Genomic DNA, 23,539 nt, shown 5'->3' on the forward strand with positions numbered 1-23,539 from the left:
TATTTTATTTTGTGTTAGTGTAGTGTAGTGTTTTTAGGGTACAGTCGCACGGGCGGGGGTTCACAGTAGTTTCTCGCTGGCAGTTTGAGCTACGGCAGAAAATTTGACGCAGCTCAAACTTGCAGCCGGATACTTACTGTAATCCTCCGCCCATGTGAGTGTACCCTGTACGTTCACATTGGGGGGGGGGGGGGGAACATCCAGCTGTTGCAAAACTACAACTCCCAGCATGTACGTTGTATCAGTGCATGCTGGGAGTTGTAGTTTTGCAACCGCTGGAGGCTCCGTTTTGGAAACAGTGGCGTACCAGACGTTTTTCATTTTTATTGGGGAGGGGGGCTGTGTAGGGGTATGTGTATATGTAGTGTTTTTTACTTTTTATTTTATTGTGTGTTAGTGTAGTGTAGTGTTTTTAGGGTACAGTCACACGGGCGGGGGGTTCACAGTAGTTTCTCGCTGGCAGTTTGAGCTGCGGCAGAAATTTTGCCGCACCTCAAACTTGCAGCCGGATACTTACTGTAATCCTCCGCCCATGTGAGTGTACCCTGTACATTCACATTGGGGGGGGGGGGGGACATCCAGCTGTTGCAAAACTACAACTCCCAGCATGTACGGTCTATCAGTGCATGCTGGGAGTTGTAGTTTTGCAACAGCTGGAGGCACACTGGTTGTGAAACACCGAGTTTGGTAACAAACTCAGTGTTTTGCAACCAGTGTGCCTTCAGCTGTTGCAAAAGCTACAACCCCCAGCATGTACGGACAGCGGAAGGGCATGCTGGGTGTTGTAGTTATGCAACAGCTGGAGGCATACTACTTTGGCTGGGGATGCTGGGGATTGTAGTTATGCAACAGCTGGAGACACACTGGTTTGCTACTTAACTCAGTGTGCCTTCAGCTGTTGCAAAACTACAACTCTCAGCAGTCACCGACAGCCAACGGGCATGCTGGGAGTTGTAGTTATGCAACCACCAGATGCACCACTACAACTCCCAGCATGCACTTTAGCTGATTGTGCAAGCTGGGAGTTGTAGTTACACAACAGCTGAAGGTACACTTTTACATAGAAAGAATGTGCCTCCAGCTGTTGCAAAACTACAAGTCCCAGCATGCCCATAAGGGCATGCTGGGAGTTGTGGTGGTCTGCCTCCTGCTGTTGCATAACTACAGCTCCCAGCATGCCCTTTTTGCATGCTGGGAGCTGTTGCTAAGCAACAACAGGAGGCTGTCACTCACCTCCAACGATCCTCGCTGCACCAGGTCAGTCCCTCGTCGTCTCCGCCGCCGCCGCTGCTCCTGGGGCCCCGATCCCAACAGGGGCGCCGGGGATCGGGGTCCCCAGCACCCGGGGTGCACGTCCCGCACCCGCTCACGTCCTCCGGAAGAGGGGCGGAGCGGGTTGCGGGAGTGACACCCGCAGCAGGCGCCCTGATTGGTCGGCCGGTAATCCGGCCGACGAATCAGGGCGATCGTGAGGTGGCACCAGTGCCACCTCACCCCTGCTGGTTCTGGCTGTTCGGGGCCGTCATGACGGCCCCGATCAGCCAATAATTCCGGGTCGCCGGGTCACTGGAGACCCGATTGACCCGGAATCCGCCGCAGATCGCTGGACTGAATTGTCCAGCGATCTGCGGCCATCGCCGACATGGGGGGTCATAATGACCCCCCTGGGCGATATGCCCCGATGCCTGCTGAACGATTTCAGCAGGCATCGGGGACCGGCTCCGCTCCAGATGGTTGCGGGGGGCCGGTAAAACACATGACGTTCTCATACGTCATGTGTCCTTAAGGACTCGGAAATGGAGACGTATGAGAACGTCATGTGTCCTTAAGGGGTTAAATGGTGGCAACAGCTGTAGCCCACACCCGTATCTTGTTCGTAACACTCCAAAAAGCTATGTGGTAGCTTGGGGGGTGCAGGGTGAATAGGGTGTAGCTGTGCAGTGATGAAAGGGTGTAGCATTAACCCTTAACTATCGTGATGCCAGGGTGCGGGTTCCTCTGCATATATATATATCCTACTGCCACCTGTCCCAGGAACGATAGGGAGGAATAAAGGATTGTCCACAACCGGAATTGTAATAAATGGGAAATAACTTTACTGCAGATTTTATGCAGGATGCAATCAGCAAACAGTCTATACAAGAGGACCAGACTTTAGGCTCCTCACAGGTTGGTTGGGACCTTGTAGGGAATAAGCTTTGAGGCTTGCTTTACGCCGTTCCACTGAATTTAGGGGTTTGATTTAGGTTCAGTAGTCACGTAGAATTAGCTGGATTGGAGTTAGGTAAACTCACGGTTATCAAGAAGTTGAAGAGATCAGCTTCAGGCCTAATTAGTCTTGTAGATTTGCACAGAGCTCCGCTCGCTGTCATATCCTGGGGGAAAGAGAGCGATGATTGGACACAGCGCCCTGATATCTGAAGGGGCAGGCTCAAAGCTTATTGGTTCCCTAAACCTGTCAGTCCTATCACAAAGGATTGTGGTACATCACATGGCTAAATCACATGACCCAAAAGGTCCTTCACTTTAGCATAACACATTTACTATGAATCACATGACCTAAGGTCCTGTAAGTAACCTTTATATCATTAAATATTCTAAATATATACAATAAATTACAGATTTATGAGGCGACTGAGGGTTGTCCCACTAAGAGAATCCTAACAGCACGGAGGAACTCTGACTATGGGGACTTACGACCAAAGGTACAGGACCATGTCCAGTACCGGGACACCATAATACAGTATACATATAATAGCATAATCCAGTGTATCACAATATCACAGTAAACAATAAGGTAGTGAGTTCAACACAAGTGCAACAGGCATACCCGAGGCAATCCGCAGCCCACAGGATGGCCTTTGGTGCTGGGACACCACAAACTCCACCTCTGAAGAACAGCCGTCCTCGGTGCCCAGTACTGGAGGCTAGGGTTTAAAGAGGATGGTGAACTAGAGCAGAAACTTAGGGGTAGAACCCAGTTCTTTGGTATTAGTGCAATATCCAAAACGTGCAAACGTTTCTTCTGTGTAGTTGGTGCCATTGATGCCGACCACTCGAGGTTGAGTGGCATAAGATTTTACCTGAGAATTATATTTATAATACTATATCAAATTACCTTTTTCTAAGATTAAAGACGTACGGACAGATAAAAAGAACAAACATAAAACATTCAGATATAAAACATATTTTGAGGCTCTTCCTTTGGTTGCAGCATTTTACTATCAAGGTGAGCTGCTGAAGGCTTCCATCACTTCTGGTCCTGTACCACAGGGCCCATTGGCTTATAGCATCTTCTCCCCACGACTAAAGAAAGATGAGCACACCCCATGGCCACACCTAAGTGACACAACAAGAAACACCTTCTGTTGCGCAAAATTTCAGCCAAGTCATCCTCTTGAATTTCGGGTACATCTCATGCACTCCAGAAGACAATTAACAAGGACAACATGGAACAAATAGAGAGAGAATAATACATCCTGACTACGACATTATATATGTGGGCGTGCTATCGCACCCCTAACATAAACAGTATTTACGTTATTGACTGGGTAACAAGACTATCTAGGTTACATTTCTCTCATCACTAGACAGCCCTGACTAGGAATATTTTTAGCACATTTTTAAGGCACTATAATGGTTTGCCTCAAAATTAGGAAGGTATATGAAGGCTTAAAGGGGTACTCCGGTGGTCAACGTGTTTTTCCGTTTTTGACTTACCCTATTTGTTTTGTTTCATTTCTATTCTTGTTGTTTAGGTGACTCTATTTCTGTTCTTTGTTGTCTTTTTATCCCCCACTTGTTTTCCTATCTTTGCTTCTATTTCCTGTTTCTTGCTGTGCTGAAAACTACAAATCCCAGCATGCCCCATGCCTTGCTGGTTCGGGGCGGCTCCTTTTTTTCTTTTTTTTGTTTTGTTGCGCCCTTTACCCACTCTACTATTTTCCCGGGTCGGCCCCCTTATACACAGCACACTAATATAATCAGCCCTGGTTGGGATACACTGGCCTACACACACAAAAGGGACTACAACTCCCAGCATGTGTCATTCAGGAGTCTTCAGTCTGTGGTATAACACCAGCATGCTGCCTCTGTAGTCTCCTGGGGGTTGTTGTTCACCACACCTCTATAAAGCATACACCAGTGTTTCCCAACCACGGTGCCTCCAGGTATTGCAAAACTACTGCTACCAGCATGCCCGGACAGCCAAAAGCTGTCCAGGTGTGGTGTCCCGGTACCGTATTGCATACCGTACCTTGTATGGTGGTCCCCAAAGTCAGAGTTACTACGTTCAGGTAGGGGCCTCCAGGTGGGACAGCCCCTAGTCGCCTCCTCCTTCTCTAATTTTATAGTGTTTATGTGTACATATTTAATAATGTATATTAATATAATTACCTTTATAGAATCGCAGGACCTTCGGTCATGTGACTATGTTAATTTCTTTGGGTTATGCTTTAGGACCTTTCAGAGGTCACATGGTGTGGTCACATGTCAGACCATAATCCTTTGCACAGATAATTGACAGAAGTTTTGGACCAATCAGCATAAGGCCAGCCCCTGCCCATATAAGGGAGCTGCAGCCAATGATCGCTCTCTTGGGTTCTGGATCATTGGAGAGTTGAGATCTGCGTAACTTGCAAAGACAACCCTAGGCCAGAAGCCTGCCGGCCTCAGCCTGAATCAAACCGTCAGTCCTAAACTAAATCCCCGCTAAAGCTAGCGTGACTACTGGACCGAAACTAAATCCCCTAAATCCAGTGGAACAGCACATATCAGTCTCCGGACTTTAAAACGCACAAGGTCCCAACCACTGTCAATATCTAAGAGACTTTGCTTGTAAAGAGACTGTTCCTGTTATGAAGCTTGCATAAAATCTTCAGTAAAAGTTTCAACTGTTTTCAGAAAACTCTCCGGTTGTGGACATTCACTTATTTAATACCTCCCTACCGCTCTTGGGACGGGTGGCAGTAGGACAAGCATTACAGAGGAGCCCTCACCCTGGCGTCACGAGTGATAAGGGTTAAACAAGCACCGTTTAGTTACCGCACAGCTACACCCCATATACCCTACATCCCCAGGCTACCACACAGGCATGCTGGGAGTGGTAGTTTTGATACAGCTGAATACACACAATGCACTTTGTTTGTAATATACTGAATAGACTAGGACAGTGTTTCCCAATCATTGTGCCTCCAGCTGTTGCAAAACTACAACTCCCAGCATGCCCAAAGGCTGTCAGGTCATGCTGGGAGTTGTAGTTTTACAACAGCTGGAGGCACACTGGTTTGGAAACACTGGTGTAACATGATGTGTATGCTGAATAGGCTAGGACAGTGTTTCCCAACCAGTGTGACTCCAGCTGTTGCAAAACTACAACTCCCAGCATGCCCAAAGTCTGTCCAGGCATGCTGGGAGTTCTAGTTTTGCAACAGCTGGAGGCACACTGGTTTGTAAGCACTAGCATACACACATAACAGGGACTACAACTCCCAGCATGTGTCATTCAGGAGTCTGTCCCCCCTTCACACATAGAAATCACCCCCAGTCCGAGATTTATTCCCCTGCAGCCTATACATCCCCAGCCCGTGCACTTTGTTATCCTTCCCTTCAGATAACACTCTTATCTTCTTATGTCCTCTCTCTCTCCCCCTGCTCTGGCTTCTTTCTCTCATGCACACCTGTGGCCACCTGGAGGGGGAGATGAGGGGCGTGGCTTATTTCTATCATGCTGTTCTGAAAGAACAGAGAAAAAAAAAGCCATAACATGTTGTCCACAGCCTAATCCTAACATGGCTGACGCTGTGGACAACAGTAAGAGATTCAACACAGAACTACAGAACTTCCTGGCCCACAAACAGGTAAGAAAAAAAGACACATGCTACACAAACATATAATACATGTCAATTGCAAAAAACATGAACATAAAAAAAATGCCAAAAATCTTAACCACCGGAGTACCCCTTTAAGAAGTTCACCGTATTATACAGAGTACAAAAGCGTAGTGGTTTCTTCTTGGCTAAATGACAGGCACATAATCTTGATCTGTTGCAGAACTTGTAAAAAATTGGGTTAAGCAGTCCTGGGGCATTGCGTTAAAGGAGTAGTCCGGCGCGCACTTTTTTCATTTTATCCCGTCCAGGCTGCAAAATAAAAGAAAACACACTTTCTCTTACCTGCCAACGAGCACCCGGAGCTCCGGTACACTCCGGTACAGGTGTTCGGTCCCCGGGCTGTATTCTTCTTACTTCCTGTTAGCCCGACACGTCACACGGAGCTTCAGCGATGTCCCGCCTCGGCCAGTGATAGGCTGAAGCTCCGTGTGACGTGCCGGGCTAACAGGAAGTAAGAAAAATACAGCCCGGGGACCAAACACCTGTACCGGAGTGTACCGGAGCTCCGGGGGCTCGTTGGCAGGTAAGAGAAAGTGTGTTTTCTTTTATTTTGCAGCCCGGATGGGATAAAATGAAAAAAGCGCATGCCGGACTACTCCTTTAATGTTCTATACAAGCTGGCTAGGAGTGCACAAGCTGGAACAGGCTAAGACACCAAAAACTGGAACAAACTGTTGGTAGGCTTTATGGTGTCCTACATCATTGTGGTATCCCAGTACCGCATTATATACGGTACTTATTTATGTATGGGTCCCCATAGCCAGAGTCCCTAGGACGTAGGGACCCCTGTCAGCCAGTCTACCCCTAGTCGCCTCTATTCTAGTTTATAATCAGTAATTTATTCATAGGTTAATGTAAATAGAATGATGTGTAGATAAACGGTTAATTACTTGTTTCTAGTAGGGTTGCAGGACCTGCGGGTCATGTGACTAGGTGAACTCTATGGTATTGAGCTTAAGGACCTTTGGAGGCCCTGTGACGTAAGCAATCCCATTACACCATGTAATGGTGAATGGCAGATGTTCGGACCAATCAGATTCGCCCCACCCCCTGCCCATATAAGGGATCGGCGGCCATGTTTCGCTCTCTTACCTCGTGGGCTGTCATGAGAGAAGGATCTGCGCAGCAGCTAACGCAGTGAGTTAGGCCTGAGCCTTGTGGCGATGGCTGAACAATCTAATTATAGAGTGTATCAACTCCCAAACACTCTGCAGCATCACCGCACCTAATAGTTCCCCTAAATCCGGACGGATCTGCAAATCTCTCCCTAAATTCAGAGACTGTATATCTAGCTCAAGGTCCGCTACAACTGCTAGTCACTAAGCAACCTAAGGACTGTTTGTATGAGACTGTTACTGTGCCGTGGATATTGCAAGCACTTCAGTAAAAAGTTGTTCAAGTTCAATCTCTTTGTGGACCTTCAGTTATTTTATGCACCTATCGTTACTGGGAAGGGCGGCGATAGGCCGGAACATTGATTCAGCATATCAGCCCTCAGCCTGGAGTCACGAACTCTAGGGTTAACATTAACCCCTTCTATACCATACCACCACTACCATACACCCCCCAAGGGCTACCACAAAGCCTTTTTGGCGTTGCACGAACAGGATTTGGGTGTGTGCCTACCATTGCCACTGGTGAAAGTGTACTCCCCCCTAAGAATTGAACTTTATTAATGTACTGTGACTTATACTCCGGAGTAAGGGGTTGCGCGCACGGTGCTGTGTGGAGGAAGTGCGCATGTAAAGTAAGGGGGGAGGCGAACAGTACTGCAGAGGTACAAGTCAGCGCAGGACATCCCAATGCACGTGATCCAGAGACCCCGCCCACCGAAGTCCTCGGTGCAGCGGCGGCCATTTTGTCAGAGCCTAGGGCCAGAAACCAACAAAGAGAGACAGCCCAGTGCGGGAAAAGGCACAGAGTGCACCAACAGACTAGAAGCTGTGAAGAACTGGAACAGTACGGGACTCTGAAACATCAGATTACCGAATTGAAGTCCTGCATAGGATCGCTTCAACTGCCGATCAACTCACTCAAATTCCAATTAAAGGTTGTTGAGTTTCAGGTCGCCGCTCTCAAGTTTGAAATCCACGCTCTCAAGTTCCAGATTAAAGAACAATTGCGTATTTCCCTGGGACCTAGGAGTCCAAGGTCTATTTAAAGGGCCAGTATAACAAATACAGAAATGTCGGAACCTGCAGTCCCACAGTCCCCACCTGAACAGCAAGGGGGCGATGCTCCAGCGGCCCAGCCAACGGGGTTTCCACCCGCAGCTAGAAGAATGTTGCCGCCCTCACCAACACTCTCGACCTCCCAAGGGCTCGCCCTGCCTGTAATGGCAGCAAGACCTCCAACACCGGCGGAACAGGACCCAATTAGTCCACCCTCAGTCTCTCCCTATGTGTTGGGAGCCCCAGTTGCTGCACCTGTCTTTTTGGGGAATCCTGTGTTTCCCACCTACAATGGTGATCCTTTTACGCTAAGAGACTTTAAAGATCAGGGCAATCGAGTTCTGATGGACCGTTTTATAGAGGGGGCACTAAACAAATGGGACAAGGCCCAACTTAGGATGCTGGCCATACGGAATCCCGACATGGCATTCCCAGCCTTTAAGAGACTAGCGGTGAAAGTAATAGAGTCGGGACCTCAGACAGAAGAAATTAGTGTTCCTGCTAGGGTCCTTCGCCCCAACCACCTGTCCCGTCTCAATCTGCCCCACCAACACTTTCTCCTAGTCCTTGGACAGCTGACTTACAAGACATTAAAAAGGACATTTAACAGTTAGCCAAGGCCTTTAAAGAGATGGCAGTACGGCCAAACCCTTCCAGATCTGCAACACCACCACCTAAGAAGGCTGACCCTCGTCCTGTCACTCCACCTTGTGTTCCTCCTGTTAGACCACCGGGGAGCCAAAGACCCGTTTGTAGTTATTGTAACAAGAATGGACACTGGTAGAGGCAATGCTGGGCTTTAAACGGGCATCCCCTGGGGTCGAGGACCGCACCCCAGGAGTAGAGATCGAAGGTCCACAATCAACCAGTGATAAGAAAGGACTGTCTATGTATGTGGCTGCTGGCCCTTATGTACAGGTGATGATTGAAGGTGTCCGATTAAAAGCTCTGATAGATACGGGGTCTCATGTATTCAATATTCCGCAGGGGGTTTTCTATAGGTACTGGGGCTCAGAAAGGTTGTGTGACCCTCAGGAAGTGGACTTCAGAGTAATTGCAGGGAACGGTAAACCAGTACCCAGACATGGTTACTGGGAGCCCACGGTGCAGGTGGGAAAACATGTGTTAGGAAGGCAAGGGGTGATCGTCACAAATGTTAGAGATGAGGGAGCAGCCGATTTCATTTTAGGCATGAATATTATGAGGCACTGTTTTGATGATATTGTCTGTGCACTGCATGCATCTCTCCCTCACTTGTCACCCCCAGGCCGGCAAGCTGCCCAACACCACCTCAAAACCCTCCAAGCAGAACAGAAGTTCGTAAATCATCATGGAGAAATCTGTCGAGTAAGGACTCAAGATATTCGAGCCATTAGCCTACAGCCACAGACGGAGACAGTTCTTTGGTGCCGTGCCCGACCCGGGGTGAAAAATCAAGATTACCAAGCGCTCTTGGAGCCCCTTCTGCTGGAAGATTGTCCCTTGGTGTGAGCTGCCAGAAGCCTGGTAACCGTACGGAATGGGAAGGTCCCGGTGAGGCTTATCAATCTCTCTCAAGTTGCTGTCCAATTACCCAAGTACACCCCAGTGGCTACTTTACACCATCTAGACGTCAGGGATGTAGTCTCGAAGTCACAGGTGGTCCAACCTGGACCTCATCAGAGCCCTGCGGAACCTTGGTGGAACCAGCTGCAGATAGGAGACGAAGATACTTCCAAGGAACAGGTGGAAGGAGTCATCCAGGTGGCTAAGAAACATCAAGAAGCTTTCAGCAAATTTCCCACAGACTTTGGCAGGACCACCATGATCAAACATAGGATTCTCACTGGAGACAATCCACCCATTAAAGAAAGACATCGCCCTGTGGCTCCTGGGATGTATCAGACCATAAAGAAAATGCTGGCGGAGATGAAAGAGGCCGATGTCCTCCAAGAGAGCCAGAGTCCATGGGCTGCACCTTTGGTCTTGGTGAAAAAGAAAGATGGCACCATCCGCTTTTGCGTAGACTACCGGAAGCTAAACAACATAACTCATAAGGATGCCTATCCTCTCCCACGCATTGAAGAATCCTTGACTGCGTTGGGGGTCTGCCGCCTACTTTTCCACACTGGATCTGACGAGCGGCTACTGGCAGGTGCCAATGGCAGAGGAGGACAGAGAGAAGACCGCATTTGTGACCCCCATGGGTCTCTTCAAGTTCAAAAGTATGCCCTTTGGACTGTGCAACGCACCAGCTACTTTCCAACGCCTAATGGAGCGATGCTTAGTGTTTTGTTGTATCTAGATGACGTCATAGTTTACTTCCGAACGTATCAGGAACACCATGATCACCTGAAAGAAGTTTTCCAAGTTCTTATCCGACATGGACTCAAGGTTAAACCTTCCAAATGTCACTTGCTAAAGCCTCAAGTGCACTACTTAGGACATGTCGTCAGTGCTCAAAGGGTCCAGCCTGATCCAGACAAAGTGAGTGCTGTGAAAGAGTGGCCTACACCCAGGACGGTGCGAGACGTCCGAAGTTTCCTGGGGTTTGCTGGATATTACCAGCGTTTCATCCCTCATTTTGCTCAAATTGCCGGACCCTTGACCGAATTATTGAAAGGGACTGCCCGGGATAATTATAATGGGAGGCGTCCCATCCAGTGGGCCGAAGAACAAGAAGATGCCTTTCGAGCCCTGAAGTATCTCCTCACGGAACCCCCCATATTGGCATATCCTGACTACAGCCTGCCATTCCATTTATACACAGACGCTAGCTTTGAAGGCCTGGGGGCGGTCTCATCTCAAGTGCAAGATGGCCAGGAGAGGGTGATTGCATATGCCAGCCGGCATCTTCGAGGTGCTGAGAAGAATGATGATAAATACAGCTCCTTCAAGCTGGAACTCCTGGCCCTAGTTTGGGCTATTACTGAGAAGTTTAAAGATTATGTGGTTGCAACTCCCTTCACGGTCTACACTGATAACAACCCCTTGGCCCATTTGAACACCGCTAAGTTGGGAGCTCTTGAACAGCGTTGGGCCTCTCGGTTGGCCAACTATGACTTTAACATCAAGTACTGCAGCGGAAAAACCAATGTCAATGCGGATGTACTTTCTCGCATGGCCCCGGGAGAAGCACCTCCTGCTGAAGATGTGTGGGAAGATGTAGAAATGCCTCCCTTCTACCGAAGGTTCGTGAGCCAGAATGCTCTAACTGCCCAGGCGGGTGACGGATCTGAATCTCCCAAGGTCTCTGAAGATCTGTCTACCTGGAAGACGCTTCAGGATGAGAGCAGAGTTATCGGGGACCTCCTCGACTACTGCCTCCACAAGAAAGTGCCTACTCGGGTGCGCAGGGTCCATGGAGACTTCGAATTGAAGCGGCTGTGGCGGCAGAGAAACCGCCTGTTCCTGCACAAGGAGTTAGTCTACCGAAATTCCCTGGACCCAGTCTCCGGAGACCGCATACACCAGATTGTGGTCCCCAGGAGGGATGCAGCCATGGTTCGGAATGCTTATCATGACCAATCTGGACACTTCGGGGTCCATAAAACAGAGATCACAGTCAGAAGGAGATTCTACTAGATTGGGATGCGGGGAGACATCGAGAAATGGTGTGCCGAGTGCTCCGTGTGCAACGTGATAAAGAACCCCCGGAGGGACGCAAGAGCCCCTTTGCATCCCATCTGTACAGAAAGACCGAATCAAATTGTTGCCTTGGACCATGTGAAGCTGGCCCCCACTCAATCTGGCTATTGTCATGCCCTAACAATGGTGGATCATTACTCCAAGTGGGTGGTCGTGGTCCCCGTCAAGGATCTTACCGCCAAGACTGCTGCTCAACTCTTCTATCGGCATTGGATCCAACCATTGGGGTGTCCCGAGTCGGTCCTCACGGATCGGGGAACCGCCTTTGAAGCCCAGTTGTTCCAGGAACTTTGCCGGCTGCATGATTGCAAGAAGCTCAGGACAACAGCCTACCATCCCCAAGGGAATGGACTCTGTGAGAGGATCAATCAAGTGTTCATCCAGATGCTCAGAGCAGCCTCGGTCTCGAAGCACGAAGAGTGGCCTCAGCTGCTGCCAGAACTTCTGGAGATCTATAACAACACTGTTGACTGCTCTACGGGGTATACACCCTTTTTCTTGATGATGGGCCGACACGGCCAATTGCCAAAGGATCGAACCTTTGGGTTACAGACCCCTTTCAACAATTCTCCTCAGGCTTCCCAAGGTTGGGTGTCAGAGCATCGACGAAGAATTGAGGAAGCCAAGGACATCGTTGAGAAGAAAATGGGTGAAGTTCATGAGCGCCAGTAGAAAGACTATAATCGACATGCTTCGGCTCAGACCTTGCAGCTTGGAGATAAAGTGTGGCTCAGAAAATTTCCTAGAACCCCTAAATTGGACTCCATGTGGGAAACGGAGCCATACACCATCACTGCAGTTCCTTACCCTGAAACGGACGTGTATGAGATACAAAAAGATGGGTTCGAGCCACAAGTGGTTCACCGGAATAGGATAAAAGTGTGCTGGAAAGAAGATATGCTTGGCCCATCTCCTCCTACTCCTCCTGACCCTCCTGCTACTTCTATTCCACCTCCGACAAGGCCTGTGAGAGAGTATGTGCCGGGAGAAGGAATTCATCCCACCAAGGATGTTCCTTTGTTCCCATCTCAGCAGCCTACCATATATTGGGGCATACCGTTCCCAGCTCCATCCAGTCAGCCAACACTGGTCGCACCAACCAGACAGTTGCCAGTAGCTGTTGCCCCATGTCAACCACCATTGGTCGCTACACCCAACCTCAGTCCTGCTCCAGTCTCCGCTCCGGACATTGAAGCCACTACTTCATCTGTCTTAAGAGAACCCCCCAGTTCTACCAAAGAAGTTGCTCCTGTTTCCAGCCCTCCAGCTGGTCCCTCAGGGACTGAAGTTCTTGAAGAATCCTCAAGTGAAGGAACTCCTGATGACTCGGAGGTGGTGTTGCGGCGGTCTCAAAGGACTACACAGGGCAAATTACCCATCAGGTACCAGGACTCACATTTAGTGCCTGCACACATAGTACCTTTAATAACCCACTTCAATGCTCTGCCGATCACTTTTCAGTTCCCTAGATTACTCACTTAATGTACTACCTCAAAATTTCTCTAGTACATAAACAAAAGCAAAATAAATATCTCACTTCAGAAAAAACACTTAATGAATTGTAACATATTGATACCCAATTCCTGCCACTGTTAGGTGCACTTCTTCTCTTCTTTATTCATTGCGTGTGTGAGATGCTCTGCCTGGCCAGTAGATGCTCTTGCTAGTACAAAAAAATAAACACGTAATCCTAAGAATAACCTGGATAGGTTGTTTTGGAAGTGCTCTAGGGGTAAGTAGCATGTAGTCGATAGACCCTAGCAGCCACCCTTACTGTGACCTAGCTTCCATTTGTATACTTTGTATACTAACTAACAGGTAACTTATTGTTTGGCATATAAAATTTGTGAGATAATACAAATGTCTAGTCAGCTTGATGCAAAAGGTAAATAGAGCTGTACTAATGTTTAGCTAGTCTTATGTACAGAAGTATGTGCTAATGTTCAGTTTAGCCTCATCAAAATGTATAGAGAGCTAATAAAAGTGTCTTAGGCAGCTATCTAATTGTCTAGGAAGACCTAATTGCCTAGTAAGCTTCAAAATGTATCATAAGTTTGATAAAGTTGTAGAGGAAGCTAGAAACTAAAGGATAGATAGCTTCTTAAATTGTCTAGATAACATTCAAATGTCTAGATTGCATTCAAATGTCTAGATAGCATTCAAATGTCTAAATAGTACCAAAATGTGTTTAGTCAACTTAGGATGTATAGCAAAAGTACAGATCATCCTGTTCTATAGCATCCTGTTCTAGTCCTAGTCCCTCTGTCTCAGGGGACAGACGTCGAGGCCGACTTATCTTTAGTAAGGGGGTTTGTGGTGTCCCAGTACCGCATTCTATACGGTACTTATTTATGTATGGGTCCCCATAGCCAGAGTCCCTGGGATGTAGGGATCTCTGTCAGCCAGTCTACTTCTAGTTGCCTATATTCTAGTTTATAATCAGTAATTTATTCATAGGTTAATGTAAATAGAATATGTGTAGATAAACGGTTAATTACTTGTTTCTAGTAGCGTTGCAGGACCTGCGGGTCATGTGACTAGGTGAACTCTATAGTATTGAGCTTAAGGACCTTTGGAGGCCCTATGACGTAAGCAATCCCATTACACCATGTAATGGTGAATGGCAGATATTCAGACCAATCAGATTCGCCCCGCCCCCTGCCCATATAAGGGAGCGGCGGCCATGTTTCGCTCTCTTGTTCCTGGGTTGCTTAGCAAGCAACATCTCTCTTACCTCGTGGGCTGTCATGAGAGAAGGATCTGCGCAGCAGCTAACGCAGTGAGTTAGGCCTGAGCCTTGCGGCGACGACTGAACAATCTAATTATAGAGTGTATCAACTCCCAAACACTCTGCAGCATCACCGGACCTAATAGTTCCCCTAAATCCGGACGGATCTGCAAATCTCTCCCTAAATTCAGAGACTGTATATCCAACTCAAGGTCCGCTACAACTGCTAGTCACTAAGCAACCTAAGGACTGTATGTATGAGACTGTTACTGTGCCGTGGATATTGCAAGCACTTCAGTAAAAAGTTATTCAAGTTCAATCTCTTTGTGGACCTTCAGTTATTTTATGCACCTATCGTTACTGGGAAGGGCGGCGATAGGCTGGAACATTGATTCAGCATACCAGCCCTCAGCCTGGTGTCACGAACTCTAGGGTTAACATTAAACCCTTCTATACCTATATCATACTACCACTACCATACACCCCCCCAAGGGCTACCACATCATTTTTCTGGTACGGCTTCTAGTAGGGAGGAGGTTTAAGATTCCACCCATGATGGTGGCCTCTCTCACTAGGCTGAGCCAGGTGTCTTGGCACTCTGGCTGGCATACCAGCCCTTGCGCTGATGGCATCGACCCAGGACACTCTGGACAGGTGTGACCTGGATATGTGGGGACTGACAGTCACAACCACCTGGACTGAGGAAGCACCCGCTACTGGGGCTGCGGATGATGTTGGTGCCTGCTCATGAGGTCAAACCTGGGAAACAGGGGACCGCGGCACAGTGGTGGGCAGCCACAACTTTTCAAGCAGAGCAGCATAGACAGGAGCAGCCATGGCCAACTCTGGTGAATTGGACATCGGGGCAGAGAGTGGCTCCTTTCAGGGTAGTGGCAGAAGGTTCTCCTCCATGTACTTCAGCAGTGTCGGCTCATCACCGAACACCCACTGTGGCAGCCGTGGCAATTTTGGTCTGGGCTGGGGCTCAGGCTTTAGACACATGGACACGCTTTCAGGGCTTCAATAGGAGAACGGAGTCAAGAAGCCAGCTCCTGCCGGAGTAATCACACTAGAGTCGTCAGTCCGGATTTCTGGCCACGATCCCCAGGATCTGTAGTGCAAAAAGAGTAGACTCGCCTACCCCCTCAAGGACATCGGCGTGGACGGCCAGCTGAGGACATCTTTCAGTTGTGCAACAGGCGGACGTCACTCTTCATTGGGCTGGTCCTTGAGATTAACGTCCAGAGCCGCGAACACTTCCGCTGCAGCCGCCACAACTTGCTGGGCTTTCGCCGCCATCTTGGTACACTCTCTTGCAGCGCTCCCCGCCATGCTCGCTTTCCAAAGCTCTCGAGGTGTTTCCGGTAGGCGGGGTTCTGCAGTCTCTTTTGCCAAAATGGCCGCTGACAGAAAGTACATTATCTGTGCAGCCTCTCCAACTGTCCCACTTTGGGCTTGTCACAGCATCTTGGTTCCCATGGTGGGGCTTTTTCTTTGACAGAGAGGTGCAAGATAAACTTGTCAAATTGTGACGCCAGGGCACCGCTAACCTACATGGTCCGAGGGGGAGACAGCTTTTCCTTGGCCAAGCGTGGGACAATAAACCCACTGATGCCAGGTTATGAATAACTGTCTTTTTACTGAGACAGGAGCAGATGGTACAATACTCGCAGTGCAGAGCAGAGTATAAGGCATGCAGTGTAACCCGTGGGAGCCCTGTGGCCTTGCTGGGTCTTATGGTGCTTTCACTCACTTGAATTGACTTGCTATTAGATATGATAGACTTGGAGATTTCCCACGGTGACTATGGTTCCGCTAAGGTTGAATTTACTGACATCGCCAGGGTATGCACTCACCAATTCACCAGATTAAAACAGATATTCTGCCTCTGGAGCATAGTCAGAGTTACGCTTTAAATTTAGTTGTCACATAATAGAGCTAAAAAAGGGTGGAGGAGATTGAATTTTATTTTTTTTATTTGGAGAAAAAATATCCAGTTAAGGGGGCGTATATTTATTATTTCACTGAACACACCAATGTGTAATAACGGTCTAGGAAAGGTGCAACAATTAGGAAATTGTTATTGTGCGATAGTTTCCTCATATATTTGCTAAAATGTTTTGTCCTATTTGTATCATTGTTTCTCAAGATACCGTCTTAGGGTACAAACTGCGGAGCGGGCAGACGATAAGACATTGAGGACTCAGGAACTGTGAGGAGGGAGAAAGACTGCGGACCAAGAAGTCACCATACACGGCATCCGGAAATCCATGTAATGCAGCCTTTTCCAAACAGAGGGTCTCCAGTTGTTGCAAAACTACAACTCCCAGCATGCCCGGACAGTTTTTGGCATGCTGGGAGTTGTAGTTATGCAGGTAATGCAGTGTTTTCTAAACAGCGTGTCTCCAGCTGTTGCAAAATTACAACATCCAGCATGAAAGGCTGAAGTGCTCTCTGCTGACACCTCTGTCCATGTCAGGAACTGTCTGGAGCAGGAGAGGTTTGCTATGGGGATTTGCTCCTACACTGGACAGTTCCTGATATGGACAGAGGTGTCAGCAGAGAGCACTGTGCTCAGACTGGAAAGAACAACACGACTTCCTCTGTAGTATACAACAGCTGATAAGTACTGGAAGGATTAAGATTTTTAAATAGAAGTAATTTACAAATCTATTTAACTTTCTGGCCCCAGTTGATTTGAAAGCATTTGCTTTCCACCGGAGTACCCTTTTAAAGGGAACCAATCATGGTGAGAGGAGCTCCCCTCCCAGGGGACTAGTTTATAAGGTCATATCCTCACCATCTTTGCAGGCAGGAGCGTCCCCCGGGATGGTGGGGATAAAGATTTTACCCTATATAATGCTTTGCCTAGCGTTATATAGGGTAAAATCTAATGATCGGTTCCCTTTAAAGTTTAAATTTTATGAAGTTTATTTAGACTTTATAAGGTGAAATTGTAAGCAATGATGTGTGGTCTGTTGGGTTTGTCTTTCTTCAGTAGATTGTGTTCTGCGCTATTGAGAAGTTCTGGAGAGGATAACCAGAAGGCTCAGTGATGGACTATGGGAAAAAAAACATTATTTTCTTCTCTCTCTGTGCATTCGGTAAGGCTGTGTGTTCCACTTGTTTTTTTAGTTTTTTTGTCTGTTGTTTTTTTTGCAAAAATTGCGTTTGGGGTGGAGACCATGGGGGAGATTTATCAAAACCTGTTCAGAGGAGAAGTTGCCCAGTTGCCCATAGCAACCAATCAGATCGCTTCTTTCATTTTTGACAAGGCCTCTGCAAAGTGAAAGAAGCGATCTGATTGGTTGCTATGGGCAACTGGGCAACTTTTCCTCTGGACAACTTTTCCTTTGATAAATCTCCCCCCATTAGCAAATATGAAATGCCAAACCAACTTTGTTTTTTCCTTTGACGTTTCCTGACTCTTCATTGGCGTTTTTTTTTTCTTTGGAGGGGGGGGGGGGGGGAAGAAAACAAGAAAAGCGCAGAGTGGATTTAAAATTGACATTTATTTAGGGTTTTTTTTTTTTTTTTTTTAAACTTAATTCTTCAATAGAAATTGTTGTCACATGACTTGTGAAAGAATAAAAAGGTGGAGGAGAAAATGGCAAAACAAATAAAAATAGCAAGACTAAAACCTACTATTTTAGTTAAAAAATAAATAAATAATAAAAAAAAAACATCTTGGGAGTGCGAAATGAGAGTGCAGTTTGTGGCATTTTTTTATGTTAAATTGTGTAAAAACGCAGCCACCATGCTCTGTGAGAGTGGTCTCCAAACTGCAGATCTCTAGATGTTGCAAAACTACAACTCCCAGCATGCCCAGACAGCCAACAGCTATATTTATGACAAATACATAATACATCCCTATAACTCTGAAACATGCACTCAACATTACTCATTTTTCAGGTCAACAATGTACCATAAAAAAATGAAATTAAAAATGTTTTTCATGACCTTAGGCTGTTTCCATTTGTTTTTTTTTAGCTTTTTTTGGGGGGGCATAGAAGTCTAATGGATTAAAAAATGTCAAGAAAAACGCCATGTGGGTTTTAACTTTGGCGTTTTTGCAGGCGTTTTCTGACAAAAAGTGATGGAGATACATTTTTAATAATATTTCGTAGGGTAACATAAGAAATAAAATAATAAAAAAGATACAGTAGTGATGGAAAAAATTGTATTTAACGAAATGTATCTTTTTTTTTATAACAAAATTTTTATTAATTTTTAAACAAGGATCAATTAATGTGGGCGGGTAGGGCACTAAAAATGTAGCCGACAATAATAAAAATGTAGTGTGTGAGTGTTTCACTTTTTTTCTTTATTTTTTACATTTTTTAGGTGGTACTACTACTCCCAGCATTGAACGCACTGTTCCATGATTGGAGTAGTAGTACCTGTACTATTTGACAGATCGCCCCCGGTCCGTTGCAATCCTTCTGTATAATGTATAGATGTGGCCGGACGCTCTTCTATGGTCCCCTGCACTGCCATATATATATATATATATATATATATATATATATATATATATATATACACACCTATTCATATTTCCCACAGAGAGTTGTGATTGGCCAGATGGTTCCAGCCAATCACAGCTCTCTGCGGGAAATATGAATATGTGTATATATACGTCAGTGCAGGGGACCATAGAAGAGCGGCCGCATCTATACATTATACAGTAGGATCCCAGCGGGTGTCAGGAGTGACATCCGCTGTGATCTTTCCTTAACTGCAGGTACTACTGTTCCCAACATGGAGCACACTCTGCTCCATGCTGGGAGCTGTAGTACCTGCATCAACAGACAGATCGCAACAGTTGTCAGAAGTTACACTCGCTGCGATCTGTCTATTAATGCAGGTAACTACAGCTCCCAGCATGGAGCAGAGTGTGCTCCATGTTGGGAGCAGTAGTACCTGCAGTTAAGGACAGATTACAGCAGGTATCACTCCTGACACCCGATGTGATCGTCCTATCTATTGCAGAGATGTGGAGCAGCTTTCCCTGCGCTCCCCATCTCTGCTCTGTACTCCAGCCAGTGATATGAATAGAACATCACTCATTCATATTTCCCTCTGAGAGCTGTGATTGGCTGCAACCATCCGTCCAATCCTCACTCTGGGCGGAAAATATGAATGATGTTCTATTCACATCACTGGCCGGAGTACAGAGCAGAGATACGAGCGCTGTATAGAGCCGCTCCACATCTCTGCTACATTATGGAAGATTGCAACGGGTGTCACAACTGACATCCGGGGCGATATGTCTATTAGTACAGGTACTACTACTCCATCATGGAACAGTGGGGAAAAAAAATAAAAAATAGAGAGAGAAAAAAGTGAAACACATAAACACAATTGATTAAAAAAGAATTAAAATTATGGTTTAAAAAATATACATTTCGTTAAATAAATGTTTTTCCCATCACTACTGCATCCTTTTTTTTTTCTTTTTTTTTTTTTTGTACTCAACAAAAACGCCAAAGGGGCCAAAAATGCAATTTCCACTCAAATGCAAAAAAAAATGCCAAACAGAGGGAAATGCTGTAGCGTTTTTCTGGCGTTTTTTTCTGGGGTTTTTTTGGCCCACAAAAAAACAAGTAGAAACTTAGCCTTATATTCACAGACAATATAGGCTGACATATACATATACCCGAAATGATGCCTTTAGAAACTAGGAGTTTTCCTACAAAAAAATAAATAATTATATATATATATATATATATATATGTGTGTGTGTGTGTGTGTGTGTGTGTGCATATATGTATTTAATATATATAAATATATATATATATATATATATATATATTTCTTTTTTTTTTTCTATAACATTTTTTTTATTGTTTTATCAATAAAAAATTTTAATACAGCAAAAAAGGAAGAAAAAGGAGAAAAACCCAGTAGAAACAAGGGTAAAAAATAACATACAATTCCAGTAAAGACATGTTAAAGGATACCAAGAATCTTACATCTGTAAAGCTGTAAACTATGTCTAGGTCTTAGGTCTCTATAGGTTTTTGTGTCGCTATTATAAAGACTATCTACAATCTTGTATATAGTAACTCATTAATATTTTCTTTAAACAGTCTTTCCATGCTTCTGTATTATGACATCCATAGTTTTACTATTTAGTTCAACAGATTTATCCCTAGATGAACACAAAATCTCGTACTATTCGCGTTATCAAGTGAACATTTAGTAGAGACAAAGCATTATATTTAATTTCTGCCAGATATATATATATTTCTAAATGATACGTTTAGAAACTATGACAACAAAGCAAGACCTTATAATACTGCACTGATCCAAAAATAAATTAATTCTAAAATGCCAAAAAGTAAAAAAATAAAAATAAAAAAAAGTGATAAATAAGTTGGACACAAATACATCTTACAGTACCATAATTAAAGTGAAATTAAAGGAGGTTTCTGATATGTCAACCCTAACAGACTTGAACGTTTTGAAAGCCCCCTCTGACTTCTATATAGAGGCCTGTAATGTCATGTGACTGAGGTTCTTTATCTAAAAAAAAAAGACTTTAAGGTGTTCTTGTTGCTCTATGGACCTCCTTTTCTTGCTATTTCTTCCCTAGTTGGAACCGCAAGACTTCTGGAGATCAAGACCAATCTTGAAATCATGATTTCTGTCCCACCAACCCACGTGGGAGACACAGAGATTGGGTCAGCAGTCTTTTCTTCATCACCCGGTCACCCTTTCATGTACACAGTTGTAGCCCAGAAGAACCAAACCCGATGCATCAATTCCACCGATCCCCTGTGCTCCTCCCTAATCAAAGCCCCAGCGGTTAATGTGTCGGTGACTTCAACTTCAAGTAATGGAAAGAATTTTACTTATTTCTGCTTCGTTAATGGGTCACGACGGGTGGTAATACATGTTGGCCCTGAGGTCAGTGTAACGCCTCAGATTGTGGAGGGTGAAGGCGACAATATCACAGTGATTCTAGATATTACGTATAATGAGGCCAACACCACAGGTCACACGTACAGCCCAAGAAGCAGTAGAAGACCTGCATTATTTGGCTTCGGTGTTCACTTTGTCACAGGTACCACCACGATCATAGAAGAAAGGAATGGACCATGGTATGGACAACAAAATCCATACAGATATCGACCCATAAATGGACAATCTGCCCTGGGTGAGTATATAACATAAAAGTACATATAATAAAAAGTATAGGAAGAAAGAATGGCCGATTATATGTGAAGTTCATCCAAGATGACAATATTGATGGCCCATCCTCAGAATCGGTGGAGATCCTCCTGTCACGACCACCATTTATTAAACTGAATGGACAGCAATGCCCCGGAGGGTTCTGCGCCCCTTACATTGTTTACCGGGCACAGTTCTGTCGTTTTGATCGTTGACCTCTCTGATATTACAGCTCGGTCACATTCATTAGAGCGGAGCCTGGTGCCTGGTGTACAATGAATGGGAGACGTTCCTCCGGTCAGTCGTCTTATGGCGCCAGCAGTAGGATCCCCACCTATCTGATATTGATATTACTAATAGGTTATCTGTAGCATATTCCTTGGAAACCACTTTAAAGGGGTACTCCACTGCCCGAGCATTCAGAATATTTTGTTCCGAGCGCTGGGTGTCGTGATGTCACGGCCACGTCCCTCGTTATGTCACGCCACGCCCCCTCAATGCAAGTCTATGGGAGTGGTGTGGCTCCCATTGTGATGTCACGGCCACGCCCCTCATTACGCCATGCCACACCCCCTCAATGCAAGGCTATGGAAGGGGTGTTGCTCCCATCGTGACATCATGGCCACGCCCCGCATTACGTCTCGCCTCGTCCCCTCAATGCAAGTCTATGGGAGAGGTGTGGCTCCCATGGTGATGTCACGGCCATGCCCCTCATTACATCACGCCCCCTCAATGCAAGTCTATGGGAGGGGTGTGCCTCCCATTGTGACATCATGGCCACGCCCCACATTAGGTCACACCACACCCCCTCAATGCAAGTCTATGGGAGGGGTGTGGCTCCCATCGTGACGTCACTGCTATGCCCCTCGTTATGTCCCCCCACCCTCAATGCAAGTCTATGGGAGGGGCGTGGCAGCTGCCACGCCCCCTCCCATAGACTTGAATTGAGGCGGCGTGGTGTGATGTCATGAGGGGTGTGGCCGTGACATCACGACCACTGCAGCCCACACCCAGCATTCGGAACAAAATGCTCCGAATGCTGGGCAGTGGAGTACCCTTGTAAGGGAATGGGATTTTGCTGCACTGTGCCCACAGCAGAATATCCGCAGAAGATGATTCTGCTGCAGAAATCAAGATTCAGGAGTCCGAAGAAAAAAATAGTCATGTCTATATTCTTTCTGCGGAGTCCGCAGGGAAATGCATTGCTGTCTATGACATGGCGCATTTCCGTGTGGTCCTAGCGCCGGAATGTCTCAATGTGGACATTCTCCCATGCGAACATCGCCTAAAGGTGTCATCTGGAGTTAAAAAAAAAATGTCTGCTTTCTTCCAGTAATAGTTCTACATCTGTCCACCAGTTGTGCCTGGAATTGTATTTCAGCTCCATTAAAATGAATAGGAATAAGCTGTAGTACCAAACACAACCAGTGGGAAGTTATGGCGCTATTTCTGGATAAAAGATTTTTTTGGGTTGGATATAAATGTAATTTATTCACACCAGTTACTGGCCCACATTTATCATTGTAGGTGTAAGTGAAGCATTTATCATTGTAGGCAGAAGTGAAGCATTTATCATTGTAGGTGTAAGTGACGCATTTATCATTGTAGGTGTAAGTGAAGCATTTATCATTGTAGGTGTAAGTGACGCATTTATCATTGTAGGTGTAAGTGAAGCATTTATCATTGTAGGTGTAAGTGAAGCATTTATCATTGTAGGTGTAAGTGAAGCATTTATCATTGTAGGTGTAAGTGAAGCATTTATCATTGTAGGTGTAAGTGAAGCATTTATTATTGTAGATGTAAGAGAAGCATTTATCATTGTAGGTGTTAGTGAAGCATTTATCATTGTAGGTGTAAGTGAAGCATTTATCATTGTAGGTGTAAGTGAAACATTTTTCTACACCTTTTTTTGTGTGTGCTGGTAATGTGTAGGAGCGCCAAATTTA

General features: G+C 46.0%; 1 protein-coding gene across 4 annotated transcripts in view; it reads left to right on the forward strand.

Annotated features, from left to right (window-relative positions):
- The window catches only part of LOC130291694 (uncharacterized), a 39,029-nt gene that overhangs the window by 12,784 nt on the left and 2,706 nt on the right, over window positions 1-23,539 (forward strand). The window contains exons 1-4 of one of the 4 annotated variants that reach the window (XM_056540814.1): window positions 15,670-15,781; window positions 16,567-16,689; window positions 17,419-17,521; window positions 21,016-21,579. In XM_056540814.1, the coding sequence (XP_056396789.1) occupies window positions 17,473-17,521; window positions 21,016-21,579 (613 nt within the window). In that variant the 5' untranslated portion in view covers window positions 15,670-15,781; window positions 16,567-16,689; window positions 17,419-17,472. Of the gene's footprint in view, window positions 1-15,669; window positions 15,782-16,101; window positions 16,218-16,566; window positions 16,690-17,415; window positions 17,522-21,015; window positions 21,580-23,539 lie in introns of those variants that run through there. The other 3 variants (XM_056540811.1, XM_056540812.1, XM_056540813.1) reach the window with 3 other exon arrangements.

This window comes from Hyla sarda, chromosome 9 (genome assembly GCF_029499605.1).
Source record: "Hyla sarda isolate aHylSar1 chromosome 9, aHylSar1.hap1, whole genome shotgun sequence".
Classification (NCBI taxonomy): Eukaryota; Metazoa; Chordata; class Amphibia; order Anura; family Hylidae; genus Hyla; species Hyla sarda.